Source organism: Onychostoma macrolepis, chromosome 01 (genome assembly GCF_012432095.1).
Source record: "Onychostoma macrolepis isolate SWU-2019 chromosome 01, ASM1243209v1, whole genome shotgun sequence".
NCBI classification, from domain to species: domain Eukaryota; kingdom Metazoa; phylum Chordata; class Actinopteri; order Cypriniformes; family Cyprinidae; genus Onychostoma; species Onychostoma macrolepis.
In genome coordinates this window covers 1,191,220-1,216,737 of record NC_081155.1, presented here as the reverse complement: position 1 = coordinate 1,216,737, position 25,518 = coordinate 1,191,220, and the positions used below count along the sequence as shown (strand labels likewise).

Sequence of the window (25,518 nt, the reverse complement as noted above, 5' to 3'; positions counted from 1 at the left end):
ACCTCAAATTTGATAAGCAGATACCGTTGTTAAGCCCTGTTTTTATTACATCCAGCTTCTCTTCAAAGTGAAGTCGTTTCTATCGTTAAAGAAGCTTGGGTAACACTTTAGAATAATGGTCTGTTTCAAACTTAAACAGAATAATAATACAAATGATAATCACTTAAAAATTAATTTCAGAGCAAGCGGGAATCCAGTGTGCCTGTAGCTTTCTATATCTCTGTTTTATCACATGATAGAAAGTCTGAGGCCTTCTCAAGCCGTATGGCTGACCCATCTAATCTGCGGCCTGTAATGCGTCAATCTAAGATTGCTGTAGAGACAAAATGTAATTCCATCAAGTTAGCATTTTTAAACATTCGCTCACTAAAAAATAAATCATTTCTGATCAATGATTTTATAACCACAAACAACCTGGATTTTATGTTTCTAAATGAAACATGGCTTGAAGACAGCTGCAGTGTGTGGTGTCCTGTGATTCAATGTTATGCGTAATAAGACCACAAGAGGGGGATAGTAGAGTGGAGAGTGAAGGGAAGGGGAACGAGGAAGAAAAACGAAATGGATGTGTGTTAAGAAGGATTATTAAAGGAGTGTTATGTGATCGTTCAACTGCTGTACGTGGCCTGGCTTCATACTGTTTCCTGACACAACACAGTGCAACAGTCCTCAATGAAACAGCTCCTCCTAACTTTAACTTTACAAGTGTCTGCAGGACTGTTAGGAGAGGTGGAGGTGTAGCTGCTCTATTTAAAGATGTTTATCAATGCAAGCAAGTGTCATTTGGTCAGTATTTGTCCTTTGAATATCTAGGTATTGTGCTGAAAGGTGCTCCACGCATTCTGTTTATCATTATTTACAGGCCTCCAAAATACTCTCCAGCCTTTGTTGAAGAGTTCACAGAACTGTTATCAATGATTTCCTCAGAGTTTGACTGTTTTACTATTGCAGGGGATTGTAATATTCACATAGATAATGCAGAAATCAAAACTGCAAAATAAATTATTACTGTTTTAAACACTTTTGATCTGATCCAGCATGTGCATGAACCCACACACAATCGTGGACACACTCTACACTGTAAAAAATTGCTGTAAAAAAACGGCCATATTCTGACAGTAACATCCTGTTTTTTCATTACAACAGTAACATTCCGTTAAAAAAAATAATGAATTCTGGGTAATATTTGTTGTTTTCGAGAAAGTATCCTTCTGCAGTCCTGTGAAGTAACAGCGCTCAGAGTCGACACTCAGAGGCTGTTTCAAATCACACCCTACACCCTCATTCACTATTCCCTACATGAGTTTACTAATACAGTCCACCTGACAGAGAGAATGAACACTAATGAGTGAATTCAGCCAATGATGAACAGCTGCTGTGAACAAGCAGCATCACTGGAGAAAAGAGAGAAATGAAACTACATCTGACTTCAGCCACAGCCTTATATGAAATCAACTGAAATAAAACAGCAGAGGATGATTAAACAACTCCACAAACAGCATCACAGTTTGACTTTATTTCTGCCACATATCTATACAATTACTTGAGAATTAATAGACATTTAGATGCTTTATTGAAAATGTTTTGTGTGACCTCACCATTATGGCGATCAGCGTTTGCTTTAGTTGGGCTCTTGACCCTTGACTTTTTAATTTTAGATTTTTTTTTTTGGTTGTTATAATTGTGTTATTAAGAAGCATATGTTATAACAACAAAACCAAAAAAAAAAAAATGTAAGTAAATGTGTTTGTGTTGTAATCATCATGAAGCTGCCTGCTTCTCTGACCTTATTCCGTCTTTAATGAAGTGTTGTGGCTTTTTTATTATTAGTTTCATGTTCTAATATGTGCTATGATACGACAAAACAATCGACTATGAAAATGTTTTAAAACATCTTATACACAAAGCCTTCAGTACTACAGCATAATTAAGACCCTTACAGACATCAAGAATCAGCATATGAATCTCAACAATGGTGAGTCAAAATCTTCATGCTGCAATGCATGCTGGGTACCAGCACTGTACAAAACTCACCCATGACTCCCAGCATGCATTGCAACTTGAATAAATTATGCCACTGAATTGTCCTCTCATTTTCTCTAATTCTTTATATTTTATTTTATAATTGCTTTTGTTTTTGTGTTGAGTTATATTAGCATGTTTTGTGATGTTCAGAGTTGATCTGTTTATTTATTTTGGTTGATAGTCACCACTGTTGAGATTCATACGCTGATTCTTGAGGTGTGTGTTTCATAGCAGTTTAGAGCTTTTTTTTTTTTTTAATTGTCAGTAATGTTTTTAACAATCGTACGTAAGCTAGAGCAAAAGAATGAGCAGGCTGTTATTACATCATCACTTTGATAACAGAAGAGACACTGGAGAAAAAAAAATATAATGCTTGATGATTAACAAAACACAACTAACAATATTACAGATTTTGCTTTGGTTCTTTTTGCCATAACAACTGTGCTTTAAAACACATGTTTACAACAGCCAAAGACAAGCTGATGTTAAGAAGTCAAGGTTCAAGAGCCCAACTAAAGCTAACACTGATCGCCATCATGGTAGTTAAAAAAACCAACAACAACTTGCATTTCTGTGAACGTCTGACAGAAATAGCATCAGTCTGGTTAGTAATTTGTGAAGTAATCCTGATTTAGGAGCTGTTTAATCAGATCTTGAGAGGTTTAATGTCTTTATTTCAGTTGATTTCATCTAAGGATGTGGCTGAAGTCAGTTGTAGTTCTTGTGTTTCTCTTTCATTCAGTGATTCTGCTTGTTAACAGCATCTGTTCATCACTAATGCACAATCATCACTTAATTAATCACAGAATTATCTCATTAACTTCAGCACTGATTCAGTGTTACTCTAACACTCTGTAGTGTGCACACATTATAAGTGTTCATTTAAAACTGAGGATTTTGTTGTGGGGTTTAAAGGGTTAAAGATGTAAGAAGAAAAAAAAAACAGCATGAAATGTAATTTAACAGCAATAAACTGTAATTAATTTACGGCAACAAACTGTAGAAAAACAGTTACTTACTGGCAACCGTGTCAATAAGTTGTTTAAGCAGCGATGATCGTTTTAAGTACTTCAATACATGCATGTGTATTATAGCGGATGATGAGCTGCAACGATTTGAGTTAAAGACATGTTTTTAGTTATTTAAGGTGTTTGCAGTTTTATACTGAGAAATATTTATTCTCAGTGGACTCAAGTGATATAAGTTCACAATACTAACGCCATATGAATACCAATATTTTAAACTCGAACTGTTTGAACCAATTGGAGCAGAGTTAATTTCCATGGTAGAATAACAGTAACATGCTGTAAAAATTAAGGGCTGTAAATTAACAGTACATTACTGGCAACTCTGCTGCCAGAACATTACTGGTATTTTATGGCACAATTTTTTACAGTGTAGATTTACTCATCAGTAAAGGTCTAAACATTTCATCCATTGTTATTAAGGATGTAGCACTATCTGATCACTTCTGTATTTTCTTTGATATATTGATCTCTGTTACCACTGAATCTAGATCTGTCTCTGTCAGAAAGAGATGCATTAACGAGAACACTAGTGCGCTATTTATGAAGGCTATATCTTTAACACCAAGCATTTCTGCAGACTCTGTTGATCTTCTCCTGGATTCTTTTAACTCAAAAGTTAAGAATGTTATTGATGATATTGCTCCGACAAGGGTCTGCAAGAAGAATGGCAGACAAAAATCACCATGGAGAAGATCAACAGCAGTTCAGAGTATGAAAAGACAATGCAGAAAAGCTGAGCGGATGTGGCGGAAGACAAAACTTGAAATTCACTATAGCATCTATAAAGACAGCCTTCATGCTTTCAATGTGGAACTAGCCACAGCTAGACAGACCTTCTTCTCAAACCTTATAAACAGTAACTTTAACAACTCTCGCACTCTTTTTGCTACTGTGGAGAGACTGACAAACCCCCCAAGTCAGATTCCCAGTGAAATGCTCTCCGACAGTAAATGCAATGAGTTTGCTTCCTTCTTTTCTGAGAAGATCAATAATATCAGAAAGGAGATTGGCATATCTACTTTTGCAGAGGTCACACAGATTCAACCGCAATTTCAAAAAGAAGTGACTATGTCTGTTTTTGAAGCAATTGATTGCAAAATTTTGAAAGAAATAGTACAGCACCTTAAATCATCAACCTGCTATCTTGACACACTTCCCACATCTTTTTTCAAAAGTGTGCTTAACTGTTTAGAAGCAGATCTCTTAGAAGTGGTGAATGCCTCACTTCTTTCTGGGACTTTTCCAAACTCCCTGAAAACTGCAGTTGTTAAGCCCCTTCTGAAAAAGCGCAATCTTGATAACACAATGTTGAACAACTATAGACCAATATCAAATCTTCCTTTTATAGGTAAGATTATTGAAAAGGTAGTTTTTAATCAGCTGAACAACTACTTAAACTTAAATGGATACCTGGACAATTTTCAATCTGGTTTCCGAGTGCATCACAGCACAGAGACAGCACTCATTAAGATAATAAATGATATTCACTTCAATTCTGATTCAGGCAAAATATCAGTGCTGGTACTACTAGATCTTAGTGCTGCGTTTGACACTGTTGATCATAACATACTTCTAGAGAGACTGGAAAACTGGGTCCGGCTTTCTGAGATGGTACTCAAATGGTTCAGGTCATACTTAGAAGGGAGAGGTTATTATGTGAGTATAGGAGAGCATAAGTCTAAGTGGACGTCCATGACATGCGGAGTCCCACAAGGCTCAATTCTTGCACCGCTCTTGTTTAGCCTGTATATGCTCCCACTAAGTCAAATAATGAGAAAGAACCAAATTGCCTATCACAGCTATGCTGATGATACCCAGATTTACCTAGCCTTATCTCCAAATGACTACAGCCCCATTGACTCCCTCTGCCAATGCATTGATGAAATAAACTGTTGGATGTCCCAGAACTTTCTTCAGTTAAATAAGGAGAAAACTGAAGTCATTGCATTTGGAAACAAAGATGAAGTTCTCAAGGTGAATGCATACCTTGACTCTAGGGGTCAATCAACTAAAAACCAAGTCAAAAATCTTGGGGTGTTTCTGGAGACAGACCTTAGTTTTAGTAGTCATGTCAAAGCAGTAACTAAATCAGCATACTATCATCTCAAAAACATTGCAAGAATTAGATGTTTTGTTTCCAGTCAAGACTTGGAGAAACTGGTTCATGCCTTTATCACCAGCAGGGTGGATTATTGTAATGGTCTCCTTCCAAAGAAGACCATTAGACAGCTGCAGCTCATCCAGAACGCTGCTGCCAGGATTCTGACTAGAACCAGAAAATCTGAGCATATTACACCAGTCCTCAGGTCCTTACACTGGCTTCCAGTTACATTTAGGATTGATTTTAAAGTACTTTTACTCGTTTATAAATCTCTAAATGGCCTAGGACCTAAATACATTGGAGATATGCTCACTGAATATAAACCTAACAGACCACTCAGATCATTAGGATCGAGTCAGTTAGAAATACCAAGGGTTCACACAAAACAAGGAGTCTGCTTTTAGCTATTATGCTGCCCGCAGTTGGAACCAGCTTCAGAAGAGATCAGATGTGCTAAAACATTAGCCACTTTTAAATCCAGACTCAAAACTCATCTGTTTAGCTGTGCATTTGTTGAATGAGCACTGTGCTACGTCCCAACTGATTGCACTATGTATAATCACTTTCTATTCTTAAATGTTTTAAATTCTTTTTAAACCAGTTTTTATATAAATTTGTTTTTATTGTTGTGATTATTATTATTTTTAATGTCTATTTCACTTCCTTTTATGTAAAGCACTTTGAATTACCATTGTGTATGAAATGTGCTATATAAATAAACTTGCCTTGAAAATGTTAATAATTAGGAAGTGATGCTGACTGTTACAGGTCGGCCAGGCTCTATCACCAGCCAATCACAGCGCACTCCGTCACCTGAATCCTGATCTCACACACACCTGCACATCGTTTGGACACTAATTACCTCTGCCATAAAAGCACAGACCTCACAGCACCTCATTGTCTGGTCTCGTTCATATGAAGTGGGCTGCTCATGCTATCGCTAGTGTTCTCTCCAGCGGCGTCTCCTCAGAGTCCCCCAGAAACCTGCTGCTCTGCCTGTGTGAGGTGTGTGTTCTGTTACGAGTTCCTAGTATTCCTGTCAAGACAAAGATATCATATCACCCTCATCGCACTCCAACTGGTCTGCTGGTTCATCTACTCACCGTGTTCAGTCAACTTTGCTCTGCTGATCCAAAATAAACATCTGCTATTAATCTTATTCTCTGTTTGAGTCTGCTTCTGTAAGACTGACAAACTCATGACTGAATTAGTTCACAATTATGAACTCTGTTTTATGTCAGTTTTATATGTATCCCACTCCAGATGATCTACTGGTAAAATATCACCAGTGCCTCAGATATAAAAGTTAAACAACTTATTAATTTAGATGTGCGTAATTACTAAGGGGTTAACGTGTTTTTCACTTTAAAATAATGGTCCAGATCACTAGTAGTTCCTTAGTAGCACTTTAGCTTTAAAGTGAAAAATACGTTAACCCCTCAGTAATTACTCACATGTAAATTAATAAGTTATTTAACGTTTTATATGTGACACATAGTGTACGGTCATACATTTGTGTGAGGCACTAGTGATATTTTACCAGACACTGTAATCTGGAATATGCAGTTTTGTGCTTAACACAATATTAATGCAGTCGATGCCTTCATTAAGGATGTGAATTGTTTTTGTCAAGAGAACATTATTATTTATATTCAAGAAAAGTCCTCCCAGCCTACTGTCACTAAAATACTGAACTGACAAACTAAAGCTCATAATTGTTAACTAATTCAATCACTTCCTAATTATTAAAATTTTTAAATGAATTATTTTTATGATTATTCTGTGTTTTTGATTGAAATAAACAGAAAACATCCATGCTTTGTTAAGAGTAGTAGTCACAATTTCAAACTGTAGCCGACTTATTTGGGGGAAATCATATTCATAAATTAGTTTCCACAAAGAACCCAATTGTTCACTTTTAAGACATTACTGTTGTGATTAGTAATTAATTGGTTATTCTTTATTCATTGGTCATAGTTTTTATTTAATAATTATCACATATCTAATAAGGACCTACCTTTGTCGTATATTTAATACTTACTGCTTAGTTAATCTTGCTTCTCTATTAGTTAATAGTATTAAGTTGAGTGTTAGTGTAGTACTACCCATTACTCCCTGCATAGTTACGTGTTAACAACAGACCATTATTCTAAAGTGTTACCGAGAATTGAAATCTCAATACACGCATGTGTTACATCTAGACTTGAGTACTGTAACTCTCTGAACGCTGCTGTTCCTCGGTCCTGCGTCTCAGTCCAGAACGCAGCCGCTCGGCGTCTTACTGGAAAGCGCAAACATGAGAGTATTACACCGGTTTTAATCTCACTTCACAGTAAAGTACAGAATTGATTTGAAAATTCTACTGTTTGTTTTTACATTTCTTCACAATCTGGCCCCACTGCACTTAACCGAGTTGTTACAGCCTCATCCTTTGTCGAGATCGCTCAGATCCACTAATTCTGACCTGCTGCATGTTCCTAAGACGAGGCTAAAAACGAGAGGTGACGTGCCTTTTCTGTTGTCGGCCCAAAACTAGTCTCCCCTCACATCAGAACTGCCCCAGCCTTGTCTGTTTCTAAATCCACTCTAAAGACCTATTTTTTTCTCGCTGGTGTTTGATATCTCATGACAAATAAGTATTATTTTGTTTTAAAACTGTTTTTTTTTCTTCTTCTTCTCTGTTGCTGTGTTTTTGCCTGTTGTTTGTATAGCATTGTAAAGCACTTTGGTCAACTCCGGTTGTTTTTTAAACTGTGCTATATAAATAAAATTGTATTATATTGTATTGTGTGTGTGTGTATATATATATGTAATATATTTATACAACAGTTTGTTCTGGTTCTCAAATCTGATTGGCTGAGAACCGTGAGATATTGTACTGGTGTTGCTCCAGGAAACCTTGAGTGCCCTTTCACAATGCTGTATCACTGCGCTTGTTCTAGCCGGGTCTATCTATGTTTTGTCTAGTGTCTAGTGTCATGGCGGACGCCCAAATACACTATAATTTAAAAATAATACTGTTTTGTGTCATGGAATGCAGTTTTAAGGATTTTTCAGGCGAGAATGTGCTTGCTTGGACTTAAAATATGTGGTTTGTTAATAAAGATAAGGTCTATTTAAAAATGAGCTTCAACGTTTTCGGAGACAGGATCTCCAGCGGTTCAGCGCTCATTACACCCGCAGAGCCTCACCGCGCCAGATCTGCTGGAGTTTACCGCCGACTACTTTACCAGATAAAATCAAAATGCCTTCAAAACTGTTCTGAAGACAGTCGGTTTCCTTCAGAGGTACATTCATATTAAAAAACGAAAAAAACCATTTAAGATCTCCAGTAGATCTTGGTCTTAAGATACTTTTGCTGGAAAACAGGAAGAGCAGCACTTTACAGCAGTGAAGTCAGATAATAATTTTAACTCAATCAGTGTTGTCCATGATTTTATTTATTTGAATAGCCATTATTTTGAGACAATGACTCTATATTATCCCTCACACACATGTAATTTAACACATTTGATTAAATATATGTTCGATCAAACGTGTCAAAAAGCACTGACTGGTTCTTCATGTATATGCGTACATTTACCTTTAGAAACCCTCTGCATTCATACAAATATAGGAGATCAAAGGTCTTTGTATTCAGAAGCTACACGAGAGCGTTGTGTCCTTCCCAGATCTCTACATCACAGTCACTGAAGAGCAGAAGATGCTGGAGAACACCGACACGACAGAAGACACGATCATCAGAGGAACCGAGAGGGAGGACGCGCCGTGTGGATTATAGGAAGGACGGGACTGGTTTGTGTGTGAAGTGTGCTGATGAATGTTTGGAGTGAGTTTACTGAAAGTGTGAACAGCAAGACGTGCTCAGAAGTCTGTCAGGTGTTTCCATCAGGAGCTCCTCACCTGTCCGTCAGACCTCATTTATACATTACTATTAGCCAAAACAAGAGCTTGGTGGTTTTGTTTTGTTTCAGGATAGTTTGTCCTCACTGTGACAATTTACCCCATATAGTGTGACAACATGCCCCTAAATGCAAGTGTGTGTTTGGTGAACTGCATCTATTGTCCTTGGTTGAAAATGTTGAGTAACACGGTTTTAATGGTTCATGCCTATACATGGCTATATGCAGGGATGGGCAGGATTTCAAATACATGCATTTAAAATACGTATTTGAAATACAAAATACTATTTTCTATTTTGTATTTAAATACATTTAATCTTAGTAGTTTTGTATTTTCAAAATACATCAAATACTTTTTGCCTATCATTAGACTGCTGATGTGCTCAAGCACGGATCAGATCTAGTGTGAGTACATCCTAAATCTAAGTGAATAGCAGATCCACAACTATAACCATAACAGCACAAAACATGATGAATGATAAAAACATTGACAGCCAATCGGAATCATTTCTGCTTTTAGTGACAGATGACACAACTGCATTGTATGCTTACAATACACTAATATAGATATCTTAATTATTATTCTTGGTGTAAACAGGCCTTAATAGCGTTACTTCACTGGACGGCCAATTTCACATGTATTTTGTGTATTTTCAAAATACTGTATTTGTATTTAAATACATTTTTCCACACAATATTTAGTATTTTTATTTTAAATACATTTTGATGTATTTGTGCCCATCTCTGGCTATATGTAATGAAAAACACAATCGATATGTGATTCTATTACAATACTATAGCATTCGATGTATCATTTACCATGTACTTAAGAACTAATGATATAAATGATAGTTAGCTGAGTAATGTCTAGTGATGACGATGTTTGACGAAGAGGATTGTCCTGCTGTCAGTGAAGTGTAAGTGTGTATCTCTGCATGTGTGCTGTGATTGGTGGGATTAAATGCGGAAGCCCTGCCCACAGGTTAATTAATATGAGAATGAAGGGAAGCACACAGACAGACGCTGTAGTGTGTGAGAGCTGCTCCTGCCAGCAGACGCTCTCTGACGCTGCGCTCCGTCGTGAGTCTCTCTCTCTCTCACACACACACACACACACACACACGTCAGTGCGAGCAGAGGTAGAGCTGCATGAGGCCAAGCAGCGGGCCGGCGTAGCGGCTGACGGAGGGTCTGCAGGCAGGGGATGCCGCTCTTCTCTTGTGCCGTGGGCCGTTGCAGAGCGGCGTGTTGCAGCAGGTGATGCAGACGGAGTTTAGCTTTCCAGTGCAGAACTGCTGATAGCCCGACGACGCGATCAGACATGCCCCCGACGACGCACACGACTTCCTGTAATGAATCCCTGAACAAACACGCATTCACAACAGTCAACACACAGAACTTTGCATAAAGAACATTTTTAAGATCATTAAGATTTTCTGCATTAAACTTTTTCATGAATTATACGATAATATTTGTTGTTCTGCCTTTGTTGTCTGAAATCTTAATGTTGTTGCATTGCTGTATTTTTACAGTAAAAGGAAAGAATCAGTAATTACTAACTAACTCCAAAGTAAAATGTCCAGATGCATTGCTGTAATGAGAATCTTGAAATTTAAATATCACGAAAACAATGTGACAATGCAAAAAAGGTCCTAAAAGTGGGCTTTGTTTTCTTCATACATTAATTGTCAAAACTGACTTCTATGTTCATTCATCATTTCCTTCAGTTTAAGCATCAATGCGATAGAGTTTAACTACTGCTTTATCATCAGCAGTCCACTAGAGGGCACAACACATAAACATAAACCGCACAGCACTGCACTGCCCCTACTATAGCTGACAAAAATAACATTTTGGTTGACAAGGAAGATCAAAATTAAATCTATTATTTAAACATATTAATGTCAGTATGAATACCGATACCATGCCATTTTAGTTAAAGTAACACAAACTAAAAAATATTGAACATGATGAAATATTAAGTATATTTTTAATCAAAAGACAAAAACTATGAATAATACAGAAAACTGTGTAAAATGAACACTGCAACCAGACTGAAAATCCTTTGATTTTATCATTTGATTTTCTTTGCAGCTGGGTTTACTCTTTTCAATAAAGGATTTAAGACTGGCTGTTTGCCTTAAAGGTATTTTATTGATTTACAAAAGCTTGTGTTGATCTTTTTACCAAATAGAAATATAATTATCATTTTGTTAATAATTATGTGTGAATGTAGTTTGTCCTGTTGTATTATTTGATGCCAATATGACACAAACACACACATCCGACTGTACTGAAACAAACAGTGAGGAATGAGACTTCCTGTAAATCATCAGTAGTCTGAACTGCTTTCTTACAAATATGAAATGGAGCTCGCATGAGCTGAACTCAGATCTGAAGGAGCGCCGCATGATCAGCAGCCGATCTCCAGCGTAAGAGCAGATGAAGGAGCAGTGAGGAGCAGTGAGGAGTAGTGAGGGAGCAGTGAGGAGCAGATGCAGGAGCAGTGAGGAGTAGTGAGGAGCAGTGAGGAGCAGATGAAGGAGCAGTGAGCAGCAGATGCAGGAGCAGTGAGCAGCAGATGAAGGAGCAGTGAGGAGCAGATGAAGGAGCAGTGAAGAGCAGATGAAAGAGCAGTGAGGAGCAGTGAGGAGCAGTGAGGAGCAGATGCAGGAGCAGTGAGCAGCAGATGCAGGAGCAGTGAGCAGCAGATGCAGGAGCAGTGAGCAGCAGATGAAGGAGCAGTGAGGAGCAGATGAAGGAGCAGTGAAGGAGCAGATGCAGGAGCAGTGAGGAGCAGATGCAGGAGCAGTGAGGAGTAGTGAGGAGCAGTGAGGAGCAGATGAAGGAGCATTGAAGGAGCAGATGAAGGAGCAGTGAGCAGCAGATGCAGGAGCAGTGAGGAGCAGATGAAGGAGCAGATGAAGGAGCAGTGAAGGAGCAGATGAAGGAGCAGATGAAGGAGCAGATGAAGGAGCAGTGAAGAGCAGATGAAAGAGCAGTGAGGAGCAGTGAGGAGCAGTGAGGAGCAGATGCAGGAGCAGTGAGCAGCAGATGCAGGAGCAGTGAGCAGCAGATGAAGGAGCAGTGAGGAGCAGATGAAGGAGCAGTGAAGGAGCAGATGCAGGAGCAGTGAGGAGCAGATGCAGGAGCAGTGAGGAGTCGTGAGGAGCAGTGAGGAGCAGATGAAGGAGCAGTGAAGGAGCAGATGAAGGAGCAGTGAGCAGCAGATGCAGGAGCAGTGAGGAGCAGATGAAGGAGCAGATGAAGGAGCAGTGAAGGGCAGATGAAGGAGCAGTGAAGAGCAGATGAAAGAGCAGTGAGGAGCAGTGAGGAGCAGTGAGGAGCAGATGCAGGAGCAGTGAGCAGCAGATGCAGGAGCAGTGAGCAGCAGATGAAGGAGCAGTGAGGAGCAGATGAAGGAGCAGTGAAGGAGCAGATGCAGGAGCAGTGAGGAGCAGATGCAGGAGCAGTGAGGAGTCGTGAGGAGCAGTGAGGAGCAGATGAAGGAGCAGTGAAGGAGCAGATGAAGGAGCAGTGAGCAGCAGATGCAGGAGCAGTGAGGAGCAGATGAAGGAGCAGATGAAGGAGCAGTGAAGGAGCAGATGAAGGAGCAGTGAAGGAGCAGATGCAGGAGCAGTGAGCAGCAGATGAAGGAGCAGTGAAGAGCAGATGAAAGAGCAGTGAGGAGCAGTGAATTAGCAGTGAGGAGCACATGAAGGAGCAGTGAGGAGCGGTGAAGAGCAGATCAAGGAGGTGAGGAACAGATGAAGGAGCGGTGAAGAGCAGATGAAAAAGCAATGAGGAGCAGATGCAGGAGCAGTGAGGAGCAGATGAAGGAGCAGTGAGGAGCAGATGAAGGAGCAGTGAGGAGCAGTGAAGGAGCAGATGAAGGAGCAGTGAGTAGCAGATAAAGGAGCAGTGATAAGCAGATGAAGGAGCAGTGAGGAGCAGTGAAGGAGCAGATAAAGGAGCAGTGAGGAGCAGATGAAGGAGAAGTGAGGAGCAGATGAAGGAGAAGTGAGGAGCAGTGAAGGAGCAGTGAGGAGCAGTGAGGAGCAGATGAAGGAGCAGTGAGGAGCAGTGAAGGAGCAGTAAGGAGCAGATGCAGGAGAAGTGTGAAGCAGTGAGGAGCAGTGAGGAGCAGTGAGGGAGCAGTGGGGGAGCAGTGAGGAGCAGTGAGGAGCAGTGAGGAGCAGTGCAGGAGCAGTGAGGAGCAAATAAAGGAGCAGTGAGGAGTAGATGAAGGAGAAGTGAGGAGCAGTGAAGGAGCAGATGCAGGAGCAGTGATGAGTACTGAGGAGCAGATAAAGGAGCAGTAAGGACTAGTGAGGGAGCAGTGAGGAGCAGTGCAGGAGCAGAGAGGAGCAGTGCAGGAGCAGATGAAGGAGCAGTGAGGAGCAGAGAGGAGCAGTGCAGGAGCAGTGAGGAGTAGTGAGGAGCAGATGAAGGAGCAGTGAGGAGCAGATGAAGGAGCAGTGAGGAGCAGTGCAGGAGCAGTAAGGAGCAGAGAGGAGCAGTGAAGGAGCAGTGAGGAGCAGATGAAGGAGCAGTGAGGAGCAGTGAGGGAGCAGTGCAGGAGCAGTCAGGAGTAGTGAGGAGCAGATGAAGGAGCAGTGAGGAGCAGAGAGGGAGCAGTGAGGAGCAGATGAAGGAGCAGATGCAGGAGAAGTGAGGAGCAGTGAGGGAGCAGTGAGGAGCAGATGAAGGAGCAGTGAGTAGCAGTGAAGAGCAGATGAAGGAGCAGTAAGGAGCAGTGAGGGAGCAGTGAGGAGCAGTCCAGGAGTAGTGAGGAGTAGTGAGGAGCAGTAAAGGAGCAGATGAAGGAGCAGTGAGGAGCAGTGAGGAGCAGTGAGGGAGCAGTGCAGGAGCAGTCAGGAGCAGAGAGGGAGCAGTGAGGAGCAGTGAGGGAGCAGTGAGGAGCAGTGCAGGAGCAGTCAGGAGTAGTGAGGAGCAGATGAAGGAGCAGTGAGGAGCAGAGAGGGAGCAGTGAGGAGCAGATGAAGGAGCAGATGCAGGAGAAGTGAGGAGCAGTGAGGGAGCAGTGAGGAGCAGATGAAGGAGCAGTGAGTAGCAGTGAAGAGCAGATGAAGGAGCAGTAAGGAGCAGTGAGGGAGCAGTGAGGAGCAGTCCAGGAGTAGTGAGGAGTAGTGAGGAGCAGTAACGGAGCAGATGAAGGAGCAGTGAGGAGCAGTGAGGAGCAGTGAGGGAGCAGTAAATGTAGTTTGTCCTGTTGTATTATTTGATGTCAATATGACACAAACACACACATCCGACTGTACTGAAACAAACAGTGAGGAATGAGACTTCCTGTAAATCATCAGTAGTCTGAACTGCTTTCTTACAAATATGAAATGGAGCTCGCATGAGCTGAACTCAGATCTGAAGGAGCGCCGCATGATCAGCAGCCGATCTCCAGCGTAAGAGCAGATGAAGGAGCAGTGAGGAGCAGTGAGGAGTAGTGAGGAGTAGTGAGGAGCAGTGAGGGAGCAGTGAGTAGCAGTGAGGAGCAGTGAGGAGCAGTGAGGAGTAGTGAGGAGCAGTGAGGAGCAGTGAGGAGCAGATGAAGGAGCAGTGAGGGAGCAGTGAGGAGCAGTGAGGAGTAGTGAGGAGTAGTGAGGAGTAGTGAGGAGCAGTGAGGAGCAGATGCAGGAGCAGTGAGGAGTAGTGAGGAGTAGTGAGGAGCAGTGAGGAGCAGTGAGTAGCAGTGAGGAGCAGATGAAGGAGCAGTGAAGGAGCAGTGAGGAGCAGATGAAGGAGCAGTGAGGAGTAGTGAGGAGCAGTGAGGAGCAGTGCAGGAGCAGTGAGGAGTAGTGAGGAGCAGTGAGGAGCAGATGAAGGAGCAGTGAAGGAGCAGATGAAGGAGCAGTGAGCAGCAGATGCAGGAGCAGTGAGCAGCAGATGCAGGAGCAGTGAGGAGCAGATGCAGGAGTGCTCGTAGGTGGCGCTCTATCTGTTTCACACACACAGCATCTACAGACTCTCCCCTATGTGTCTGAAATCAGCTCATTTGATTCATGAATATTGCTCTTCCCAAACTTAACTTAATAAAGCTTCATTTGTGCGAATCGACTGCTATGACTTTGGTCCGTTACATCATGAGGGTTCTGCTCTTTCTTCTGAACCTCATGCTGACAGTGCTAAAGTACTGTGTGACATATCCGCACTACTGTAAAGTCTGGATCAGCTGACGGTGTATGGAGAGACACGGCAGACGATAGCTTCTCCAATCGCGAGCTCAGCTGAAGAACAGCGTGTCAGAGCCGGACGCTCTTCTGTTGCCATGATGAACCCTCGTCAGCCTCTCGTTTATCTCTCTTATATCGCAGTCTTTCCTTCTAGTCATTAATTATTTCACTGATATAATGGAGTGATTTTCTACGAGCACAGCAGCGTTCACTGCACATACAATCACCATCATCATCGGTCAGCTAACGAGACTAGCGCTTAACCATAGCAACAGGCAGCACAGGAAGTGATGCGGCGTCCTTACCGTCCTCCATGACCAGCACTTCCTTCTGACACATGTCCTGCACGTTGACGGTGCAGTTGACGATGAACTCTGGCGAGGAGCAGTCGTCCTGATGAACGTCTTCACACTGATAGCACTGGATCTGCAGCGCTGCACTCATGCCTGCGCACACACACACATCATCATCATCGCCTGTGATTTCTGCACAAACACAAATTTATCATCATCATCAGCTATGATTACTGCACACAGGTTTGTGTCGCCTTTAACTTTCATACAGTGAATTTTGTTTTGTTTTTATCCAGTGAATTCTGTTCAATGACGCGGGCAGACAGTGAAGGGCAACTCTATTCATTTGTCGGTTAAATAATGAATAGAAATGACAAAAACACTTCATTCATATTTTCTGACATTAGGGTAAGTTTGTAATCACTAGAATTCATTGCATTTCTTCAAACAAATCCATGATAAGCTGAATAATTCCTACTGGAGTTACTCTGAAATTGAATGCAATGCTCCCAGAGCTGCGGTTTAAATCAAATGCGTGTAAAATATGTTCTAAAACCATGAATTTGGATTTCTACACTCAGTGAGCACAAATTAAAATAATTTGCATGATGAAAAGAATAAAAACAAATATCTCATTCTGATTACTTTCACAGGAAAAATTACATTGAAATGAAGTATTTATCCATCATAGTAGTACATTTGTTTTACTGACCTTAATTTATGCTGATTTGAATAATAAATATTTTAAAATGTATTGTTATTATTAGTAGTAGTAGTATTTATTCATTTTTTTGTTTCTGTCGGGACAGGATTGTCTTTAATGCAGAACAGTAGTTTGAATCTAATCTAACAAACTCCAAAGTAAATGAGAAAAAAAAAATTAATAAGTACATAAATATGTGTTTAATTGTATAGAAAATGAGAGACTTTTTTTTTTTTTTTGTATTAGGCTATGTTAATATATTTATAATATATTAAAAAAAGTGAAATACGAGCCAGACTGGCGAGTGTTTTATCATCTCTTTTTAATTTGTTTCAAATACTGAACACTTCACTTTAATATAGTTGTTTAAATAGAAAAAAATCATTAACATCTTTCTAATTTACAAGTGAATCACGCATTATCGGACTGAAGCAGAACACAGGATAATAGTTTAAAAACTGTATCAGTCATCATCGATAAATCTATTCACATGTCGTGCTAATTTAAAATATTAAAAATGAAACAAAAACAAGTCATTCTTTTGAGAAATGAAGGCACAATTAAGCATCGTTAATAAGTGTTACAGTCTCAGTATTTTCAGAGCTCATTTAACTGTACTAATTCAAGCCAGGCTTTAACTGTTGATTAATTTCCGCGTGTAAATCGGCACCAGATTAAAGCTCATTAGAATCACAGGCCATTCAGCACGAATCAGTCATTTCTATAGTCTTCGGTGAAGTCGCGCGCGTCGGTGTGTAATCGCCGGTGTTAATGTGTGTGATTGCATGCACTCACCCGCCGTCAGCGCGATCATCAGTAGAGTCGCACACCGCCGCATCCCGGAGCCGCTTAGCGCCGCGCCGACGCGTCCATCCCGCGAGCGAGCGCCGCTCCCCCGCGCCGCGCCAGACGGAGCTCCGCCGCACGTGACGCGCGTCTGAATGCACAGAGAGAGAGACTCACTCCACACACACACACACACCTGGAGCCCGCGCGCAGCTGCCCTTCATCACACACACATGCCTCGCGCTTCACAGCAGATTTAACAACAGCTCTTCAGCGCACGAGATCCAACTCTGACTGACTGGTGACGTCACCGCCGCAAGAGACACTAATATTCACACATTTGATTGCCTGTATTTTAATGCCATAATAGCAACACTGTGAAAGCAAATTAAATGATTTGATATTAGTTTTACTGAATAATAAACAAGAATTACAAAATTCGTATTGATTGTAAATAATAACACAAGTATCAACATGCCACTCGGCATCCCATCAAACTTATAAAAACTACAACTTTTACTCCACGAATCTAAAAACATGAATACGTCGTCCACAATCAGACACAAATCACTTTGATATTCAACATAATACAGTTATTTTTATTCGGTCAGAACTCTTCTCACAGCGAGCACAACATCAGGGTCTGCGGCTAAACTGTGGATCATTTATCACTGCTTTGCCACAAAATGCATTCATTGATGACATCTGACAAATTACATCAATTCTTTCGTCACTTCGACACAAACACCACCGAAACCAGGTTTCTATGGGCGTCCGCAAACCTCAACATATTCCTCCTGTTTTAATAGCTCTGAATTGGTTGCCGGTTCATCATAGAGTTGATTTCAAAATATTGATGTTTGTTTTTAATCTCTAAATGGTCTTGCACCCTCGTAGCTGTCTGAACTCATCAGGCGGTCCACACACACACACACACACACACACACACGGAGAGACTAACGTCTGAGCTTCTGACACACACACACACACACACACACACACGGAGAGACTAACGTCTGAGCTTCTGACACACACACACACACACACGGAGAGACTAACGTCTGAGCTTCTGACACACACACACACACACACACACACACACACACACACACACACACAGGCACGTGCAGAAGGGGGGGCTTTGGGGGCTCGAGCCCCTGCCCTTTTTCAGAATTATTCAAAAGTGCCCCTCTCGGGCAAATAGCAATGATATTGTGGTCAATAAAACAATGCATTTGAATTGTAATTAACATGACAATTTGTACAAAACAGTAACTAATCGCTCAAAAGTCTGAAAATTCCTGTTTATTTGTACATATCTGTCGATCTGAGGCGTAGCTATGGTTCTCAGTCGCGTGCTCTTTGCTTCATGACTGATATTCCAGTCTGTTCGGAACCCGAGGCTCTCGAGCCATATACGGTTCTTTCAGTGAGCGGGTCGACGGAAGGAAAACATAAACCAAACAATATTTTAAAAATGTTTCATCAATAATCAAAGCTAGTGTATCGATTTAATTAAAAATCCATATGCTATTATATATTTTAGAATATTACATAATTCATCAATGCCCGTTAGTCACGTAGCTATAATACACCAACCAATCACGATCCGGCACAAGAAGTTCACATTTGATTGGACAATAATGTGAAGTGGAGCGGTTATTTTCAGTTCTTATTCATAAATCGGTTGAAAATGACATGGACAGACGAGCTTATTTGTGGAGCGATCTGGATCTGCGGTTTGTCTCATTTTATGAATCAAATTACATCGCTGAGAAAATAGATGACTACATGAGCACGGCACAAAACCGTGCGGCGCCAAAAGTCGCAATAATGGTAATCAGTAGACTATTCAGTTCACTGATATTTATTTAGCTATGATATACACCGTTTACTATTTGATGAAACTATCATAGTTAGTTATAGTTTAAGCTCAAGTGCCACCTACAGGCCTGTTGTGTTTATTATACTATTTTAATAAAATCTCATTTCTTTCTGTGATTCAAAGCTGTATTTTCAGCATCATTACTCCAGTCTTCAATGCATGGTCCTTCAGAAATCATTCTAATATGATGATTTATTATCAATGTTGGAAACAGTTGTGCTTTTTTATTGGAATCTGTGATACTTTTTTGGGGTTCATTGATAAATAAAAAGTTTAAAAGAACAGCATTTATTCAAAATAGAGATGTTTGTTTTCAACATTGCTAATAAATCAGCTTTGCATAAAATGCATTAAGTAAATAAGTAAAATGTTGATCAAATAAATGCATTGAAGACTGGAGTAATGATGCTGAAAATACAGCTTTGAATCACAGAAAGAAATGAGATTTTATTAAAATAGTATAAATGTATATTAAAATAGAAAAACATTCTTTTAAATTGTAAATATAACAGTTTTTTCTGTATTTTTGATCAAATAAATGCAGGTTTGATGAGCATAAGACACTTTCATAATGCTGCATAATTATCAAAAATGCTAATATAATAAAGTCCTTTCTCGTCACCATTTCTCAGCCTGCACTTCACACAACAGGCCTGTAGGTGGCACTTGAGCTTAAACTATAACTAACTATGATAGTTTCATCAAATAGTAAACGGTGTATATCATAGCTAAATAAATATCAGTGAACTGAATAGCCTACTGATTACCATTATTGCGACTTTTGGCGCCGCACGGTTTTGTGCCGTGCTCATGTAGTCATCTATTTTCTCAGCGATGTAATTTGATTCATAAAATGAGACAAACCGCAGATCCAGATCGCTCCACAAATAAGCTCGTCTGTCCATGTCATTTTCAACCGATTTATGAATAAGAACTGAAAATAACCGCTCCACTTCACATTATTGTCCAATCAAATGTGAACTTCTTGTGCCGGATCGTGATTGGTTGGTGTATTATAGCTACGTGACTAACGGGCATTGATGAATTATGTAATATTCTAAAATATATAATAGCATATGGATTTTTAATTAAATCGATACACTAGCTTTGATTATTGATGAAACATTTTTAAAATATTGTTTGGTTTATGTTTTCCTTCCGTCGACCCGCTCACTGAAAGAACCGTATATGGCTCGAGAGCCTCGGGTTCCGAACAGACTGGAATATCAGTCATGAAGCAAAGAGCACGCGACTGAGAACCATAGCTACGCCTCAGATCGACAGATATGTACAAATAAACAGGAATTTTCAGACTTTTGAGCGATTAGTTACTGTTTTGTACAAATTGTCATGTTAATTACAATTCAAATGCATTGTTTTATTGACCACAATATCATTGCTATTTGCCCGAGAGGGCACTTTGAATAATTCTGAAAGGGCAGGGCTCGAGCCCCAAAGCCCCCTTCTGCACGTGCCTGTGTGTGTGTGTGTGTGTGTCAGAAGCTCAGACGTTAGTCTCTCCGTGTGTGTGTGTGTGTGTGTGTGTGTGTGTGTGTGTCAGAAGCTCAGACGTTAGTCTCTCCGTGTGTGTGTGTGTGTGTGTGTGTGTGTGTGTGTCAGAAGCTCAGACGTTAGTCTCTCCGTGTGTGTGTGTGTGTGTGTGTCAGAGTGATGAATGAGGGTGTGTATGTGATGTGAGGATTGTGACAGTAGAGGTGGGAGTTTATGTCTCTTTCTTGAGTGTTTGTGAAAGGTTATTAAACACACTTTAATCACACACACACACACACACACACTCTCTCTCTCTCACACACACACACACACACACACACACACACAGTTAGCGATGTTTAGTAGGATGTTTTCGTGTGTCGTAAGCTTTAAAAGTTGTTTTGCAGTTGATAAGGTACATAGGGTGGTTGTTAGGGTGTTGCTATGCGGTTGCTAGGGTACCCGGGGTCGTTGCTAGGTGGTTGCTAAGGTACCTGGGGTGGTTGCTAGGATGTTGCTATGCGGTTGCTAAGGTACCCGGGGTGGTTTCTAGGGTGTTGCTAGGGTACCTGGGGTGGTTGCTAAGGTGTTGCTAGGCGGTTGCTAAGGTACCAGGGATGGTTGTTAGGGTGTTGCGAAATGCTAATCATGCTAGAAACATGCTAGTAACTTGCTAATCATGCTAACAACATGCTAGTCACTTGATAATCATGATAGTCACTTGCTAGCGACATACTAGCAACATGGTAGTGGAATGCTAATCATGCCAGCAAAATGTTATAAACATGCTAGTAAAGTGACATATGGCTCTGCATTTAACCCATCCAACGTGCACACACACAGCAGGAGCAGTGGGCAGTCATTAATGCTGCGGCGCCCGGGAAGCAGTTGGGGGTTTGGTGCCCGTGGGCACCTCAGTCGTGGTATTGAGAGCGCTGGACATTCACTCCCCACCTACAATCCCTGGCAGCCCGAGACTCGAACTCACAACCTTTGGATTACGAGTCCGACTCTCTAACCATTAGGCCACGACTTCCCCTAACATGATTAACATGCTACTAGCATGCTAATCATGCTATAAACATGCTACCAACATGCTAGTCACTTTGCTAATCATGCTAGCAACATGCTAGTCATGATAGCAACATGCTAATCATGTTAGAAACATGCTAGCAACATGCTAGTCACTTGCTAATCATGATAGCAACATGTTAGTGGCATGCTAATCATGTTAGAAATATGCTAGCAACATGCTAGTAACAAAGGCTGCGTCCTAAATCGCATACTACTTGTGTAGGTACTACATTTGAATTCAAACGTACTACTCAACCGTTAAAAAAGTATGTTGTATATAGTATGAATGAGGGTAGTATGAATGGAATTCGGACGTACTACATCCGCCATGTTGATGTCACGTGTCATGCGTCTTCACAACAGCGCGACAATTTAAAAAGCCCACTTCACTGCGCTAATATCGTTAATGACTTAAATTCTTACCGCTTAACGAACCGTCTATTTAAAGAAAGCAGCGTTAACAAGCTGATGTACTACATTGAGGTTAACGTAACTCCATCTGATCGGTAATGATTAGAGATCTTTTTACACCCAATTCACACAATCGTTTCATCTGTTTGTTAAACCCTCAACAAGTCAGTGGTTTACTTGGATGATGTTAAACAAGCACAAGTTAACCACGATGAACATCAACAATGCTTTTCCCTGAGGTACTTTACACTTGAAGACAGGCGCGTCGCGGCTTTCCGCCATTTTTCGAATATGACGTCGCCTCTCCCGCGGCCTCATGGGATAGTAAAGTGTCCATCGTTTGCCTACTAGAGAATTCGGGCGGAAGTAGTAGGTCATCCGGGTACTTCTCGCCTACTGTTTTTCGAATACTATGAATTCGGACATACTACTCGCCTCACATACTGTTTTTCGCATACTATATAGTAGGGAAGTATGCGATTTCGGACGCACCCTAAGTCTCTTTAAGACAAGTCATGTCACTCGGCGGCCATCTTTGAAACGCCTCTCGGGCATGCAAGTGCAGCTCCTGTCTCTTTGAATGGGGAAACATCAAACTCTCCAAAACTGTTCACTAAGCTTACAGACATCACCTGTGCCCTGATGTTCATTAGAAACTGAGAGGGGGAGATGTTTAATACAATTGATAACACAATTATCCCCAAAAAATAAAAAATAAAAACGAACAGTCTGCGTTTAAAATTGAGAAAGAAAAGCTTCTAAAATGAATATGTCGCCGCTAGATGCCGAAATAACACATTAGATTAAATTATTTGTGCATATAACTCGATAGGCCTATGCGTTTGAGTCCCTTGTTTCGTTTGTGTACTGGGGCAGGAGACCAGGCATTAACGATGCGATGGACATCGCTGATTCTACTCGGCAGATCTCGGAGACATCTAGTAAATACTGACATTTTGGGCGACGCGAATGAAAACCGGAAACTGATATCCCGACTTCTGCCGACTTCTCGCTACGCTTGTGCACAGAGCCTATTAAATTTCATATTTGAAATCACCAAATAAATCTAGACACACACACACACACACACACATGTTCGTTTTTGTGAAAAGTGGGGACTCTCCATAGGCGTAATGGTTTTTATACTGTACTTACTGTATGTGCTATTGTCCTACACCAACCCTACACCTAAACCTACCCCTTACAGGAGACTACAGGCATTTTTAGATTTTTTAAGCCTTTTGTTTTACGGGGACATAGGCAGTGTCCTCATAAACCACCTTCATGTTGTAGTACCCATGTTATTATACAGATTTGTGTCCTTATCAGAATCAGAATGAGCTATTATGAGCTAATGAGAATATATAAATATACAAAATAGACAATGTGCAAAATAGCAAAAAACACAATATATAATATACACAATTCAGTATGTATAGGTTTGTTAGGTGCAAATTTGAAATGTAATAAGAATGTTATTCAGCAGTTCAGAGAGACAGTGTGCTTCAGTCCTTCTGCTCACTCTGGATGAGTGCAGTTCTTGGAGAGTGATTCGCTCAGCAGTCCGGACTACCCTCCGTAGTCTTCTGAGGTCAGGTTTGGTAGCTGAGCTGAACCAGACAGTTATAGAAGTGCAGAGGACGGATTCAATGATGGCAGAGTAGAACTGTTTCACCATAAAAACCATATATAAACTCATAAACCATATATACCAGTTCACACACACACACAATCTCTCTCTCTCTCTCTCTCTCACACACACACACTCAATTCAATTAAATTCAATATGTGCTTTATTGGCATGACAATTGTTACAATGTATCGCCAAAGCGTAGTGTTTACATTGAATCTAGAACAGATATATATGCAACAAAAACACGCATCTAGATACATTTAAGTAGAACAAATCAACATTTTAGAATTCCATGAACAATTTAAAATTCAATGTTGTGAGTGTGTGTGTGTGTGTGTTTGTTTGTGTGTGTGTGTGTGTGAGTGTGTGTGAGTGTGTGTTTGTTTGTGTGTGTTTGTTTGTGTGTGTGTGTGTGTGTGTGTGTGTGTGAGTGTGTGTGTGTGTGTGTGTGTGTGTGTGAGTGTGTGTGTGTGTGTGTGTGTGTGTGTGTGTGTGTGTGTGTGTGTGTGTGTGTGTGTGTTTGTTTGTGTGTGTTTGTTTGTGTGTGTGTGTGTGTGTGTGTGAGTGTGAGTGTGTGTGTGTGTGTGTGTGTGTGTGTGTGTGTGTGTGTGTGTGTGTGTGTGTGTGAGTGTGTGTGTGTGTGTGTGTGTGTGTGTGTGTTTGTTTGTGGACGCATCACTCATTTGTTGACTCCTCCCTCTTTTTGTGACAGGTATCAATGTATCTTGCTGCTAGTAGGATACAATCTTGTTTTTCCCTAATAAATATTGAAGTTGTGTTTTTTGTTTAACATTTTGAAGTCAGAGCAAAGTTTGTGATAAAAGTCTTTGTAATGTGTTGATAGTTAGTGCAGCCGGTGAGGAAGTGTGGTCTGTGGGTGCAGTGTGGGCAGATGCGGCTCTCTCTGGGCAGCCAGTGCTGGTGATATCTGTCCGTCTCTATAGTGAGAGTATGGTTGCTCAGTCTGTACCTCGTCATTTGTCTTAGTTTACAGTCTTTCACTGTACTCAGATATTCTGCGGTGGTGTACTCTCTGTTTAGGGCCAAATAACATTCAAGTTTACTTTGTTTTTCTGTTGTTTCTTTCCAATAGGTTAGATCATTTTCTTTTTGTGTTTTAATAATTTGGTTGGGCCGAGTTTTGTGGATGAATATTTCAGTGTCCTGATGCTGGATGTTGTTAGTCATGTTAGTCTGTGTTTGCAGCTTCAGGAGCATCTGAATCAGGGACTTTTCAGGGTTCACTTCATGGTTTTAAGGGCTTTAAAATGGTAAGAGTTGGGGTCGCTCATTTTAGGTGTTTCCAAAATTTGATGGCTGGTTTCTCAATGTGCATGAGTAGAGGGAACTGGCCTGATTCTGCCCTGCATGCGTTGTTCGGTGTGTTCCTCTGTACTCTGAGGATGCTCTTACACAACTCAGCATGCAGGGCTTCAGTCGGGTTTTTGTCCCATTTTTCAAATTCATGATTTAGGAGAGGACCCCACACTTCACTGCCATATAATGCAAGAGGTTCTATGACTGATTGGAATATTTTGAGCCAGATTCTAATTGGTATTTCAATTTGGATAGATTTTTTGATGGCATAAAAGGCCCTTCTTGCTTTCTCTTTCAGTTCATTCACAGCCAAATTTAGCTGCACTTATCTTCAGCCCGAGGTGTGTGTAGTTTGTGGCGTATTCAATGTTTGTCGTAGCAAGGGTGAAATTGTGTCTCTTTCCCTGACATCTGGGTCTTTTCTGAAATGTGAGTACTTTAGTTTTGTTAGGATTAATAGTCAGGGCCCAGGTCTGACAGAACTTGTGCAGGATGTCTAGGTTCTGCTGTAGACCCTCTTCTGTTGGAGACAGCAGAACCAGATCATCTGCAAACAGCAAGAGCTTTATGTTGGAGTCATGTAGCGTGAGGCCAGGCGCTGCGGATTGTTCCAGGAGTTTTGCCGATTCATCAATGTAAATATTGAAGAGGGTCGGTGATAGCGGGCAGCCCTGCCTCACA

The 25,518-nt window shown here is 40.9% G+C and overlaps 1 protein-coding gene across 1 annotated transcript; it reads right to left on the bottom strand.

Moving 5' to 3' along the window:
- Positions 1-8,591: 8,591 nt before the first annotated feature.
- LOC131545401 (ly6/PLAUR domain-containing protein 1-like) lies at positions 8,592-17,338 on the bottom strand. The gene is made up of 3 exons (XM_058784193.1): positions 17,036-17,338; positions 15,550-15,690; positions 8,592-10,416 (listed from the first exon to the last, which is right to left on the bottom strand). Exons 1-3 carry the CDS (start codon positions 17,076-17,078, stop codon positions 10,181-10,183), a joined length of 420 nt encoding a protein of 139 aa, XP_058640176.1. The 5' UTR covers positions 17,079-17,338; the 3' UTR covers positions 8,592-10,180.
- Positions 17,339-25,518: the final 8,180 nt, after the last annotated feature.

What these genes read in the sequence shown, in the direction of transcription:
- LOC131545401 (XM_058784193.1), bottom strand. Translation starts at nt 17,078, where the DNA reads ATGCGGCGGTGTGCGACTCTACTGATGATCGCGCTGACGGCGG. An exon ending in GATGATCGCGCTGACGGCGG is followed by an intron (nt 15,691 to 17,035) that starts GTGAGTGCATGC and finishes GTGTGTGCGCAG; the next exon opens with GCATGAGTGCAGCGCTGCAG. An exon ending in AGTGCTGGTCATGGAGGACG is followed by an intron (nt 10,417 to 15,549) that starts GTAAGGACGCCG and finishes GTGTTTGTTCAG; the next exon opens with GGATTCATTACAGGAAGTCG.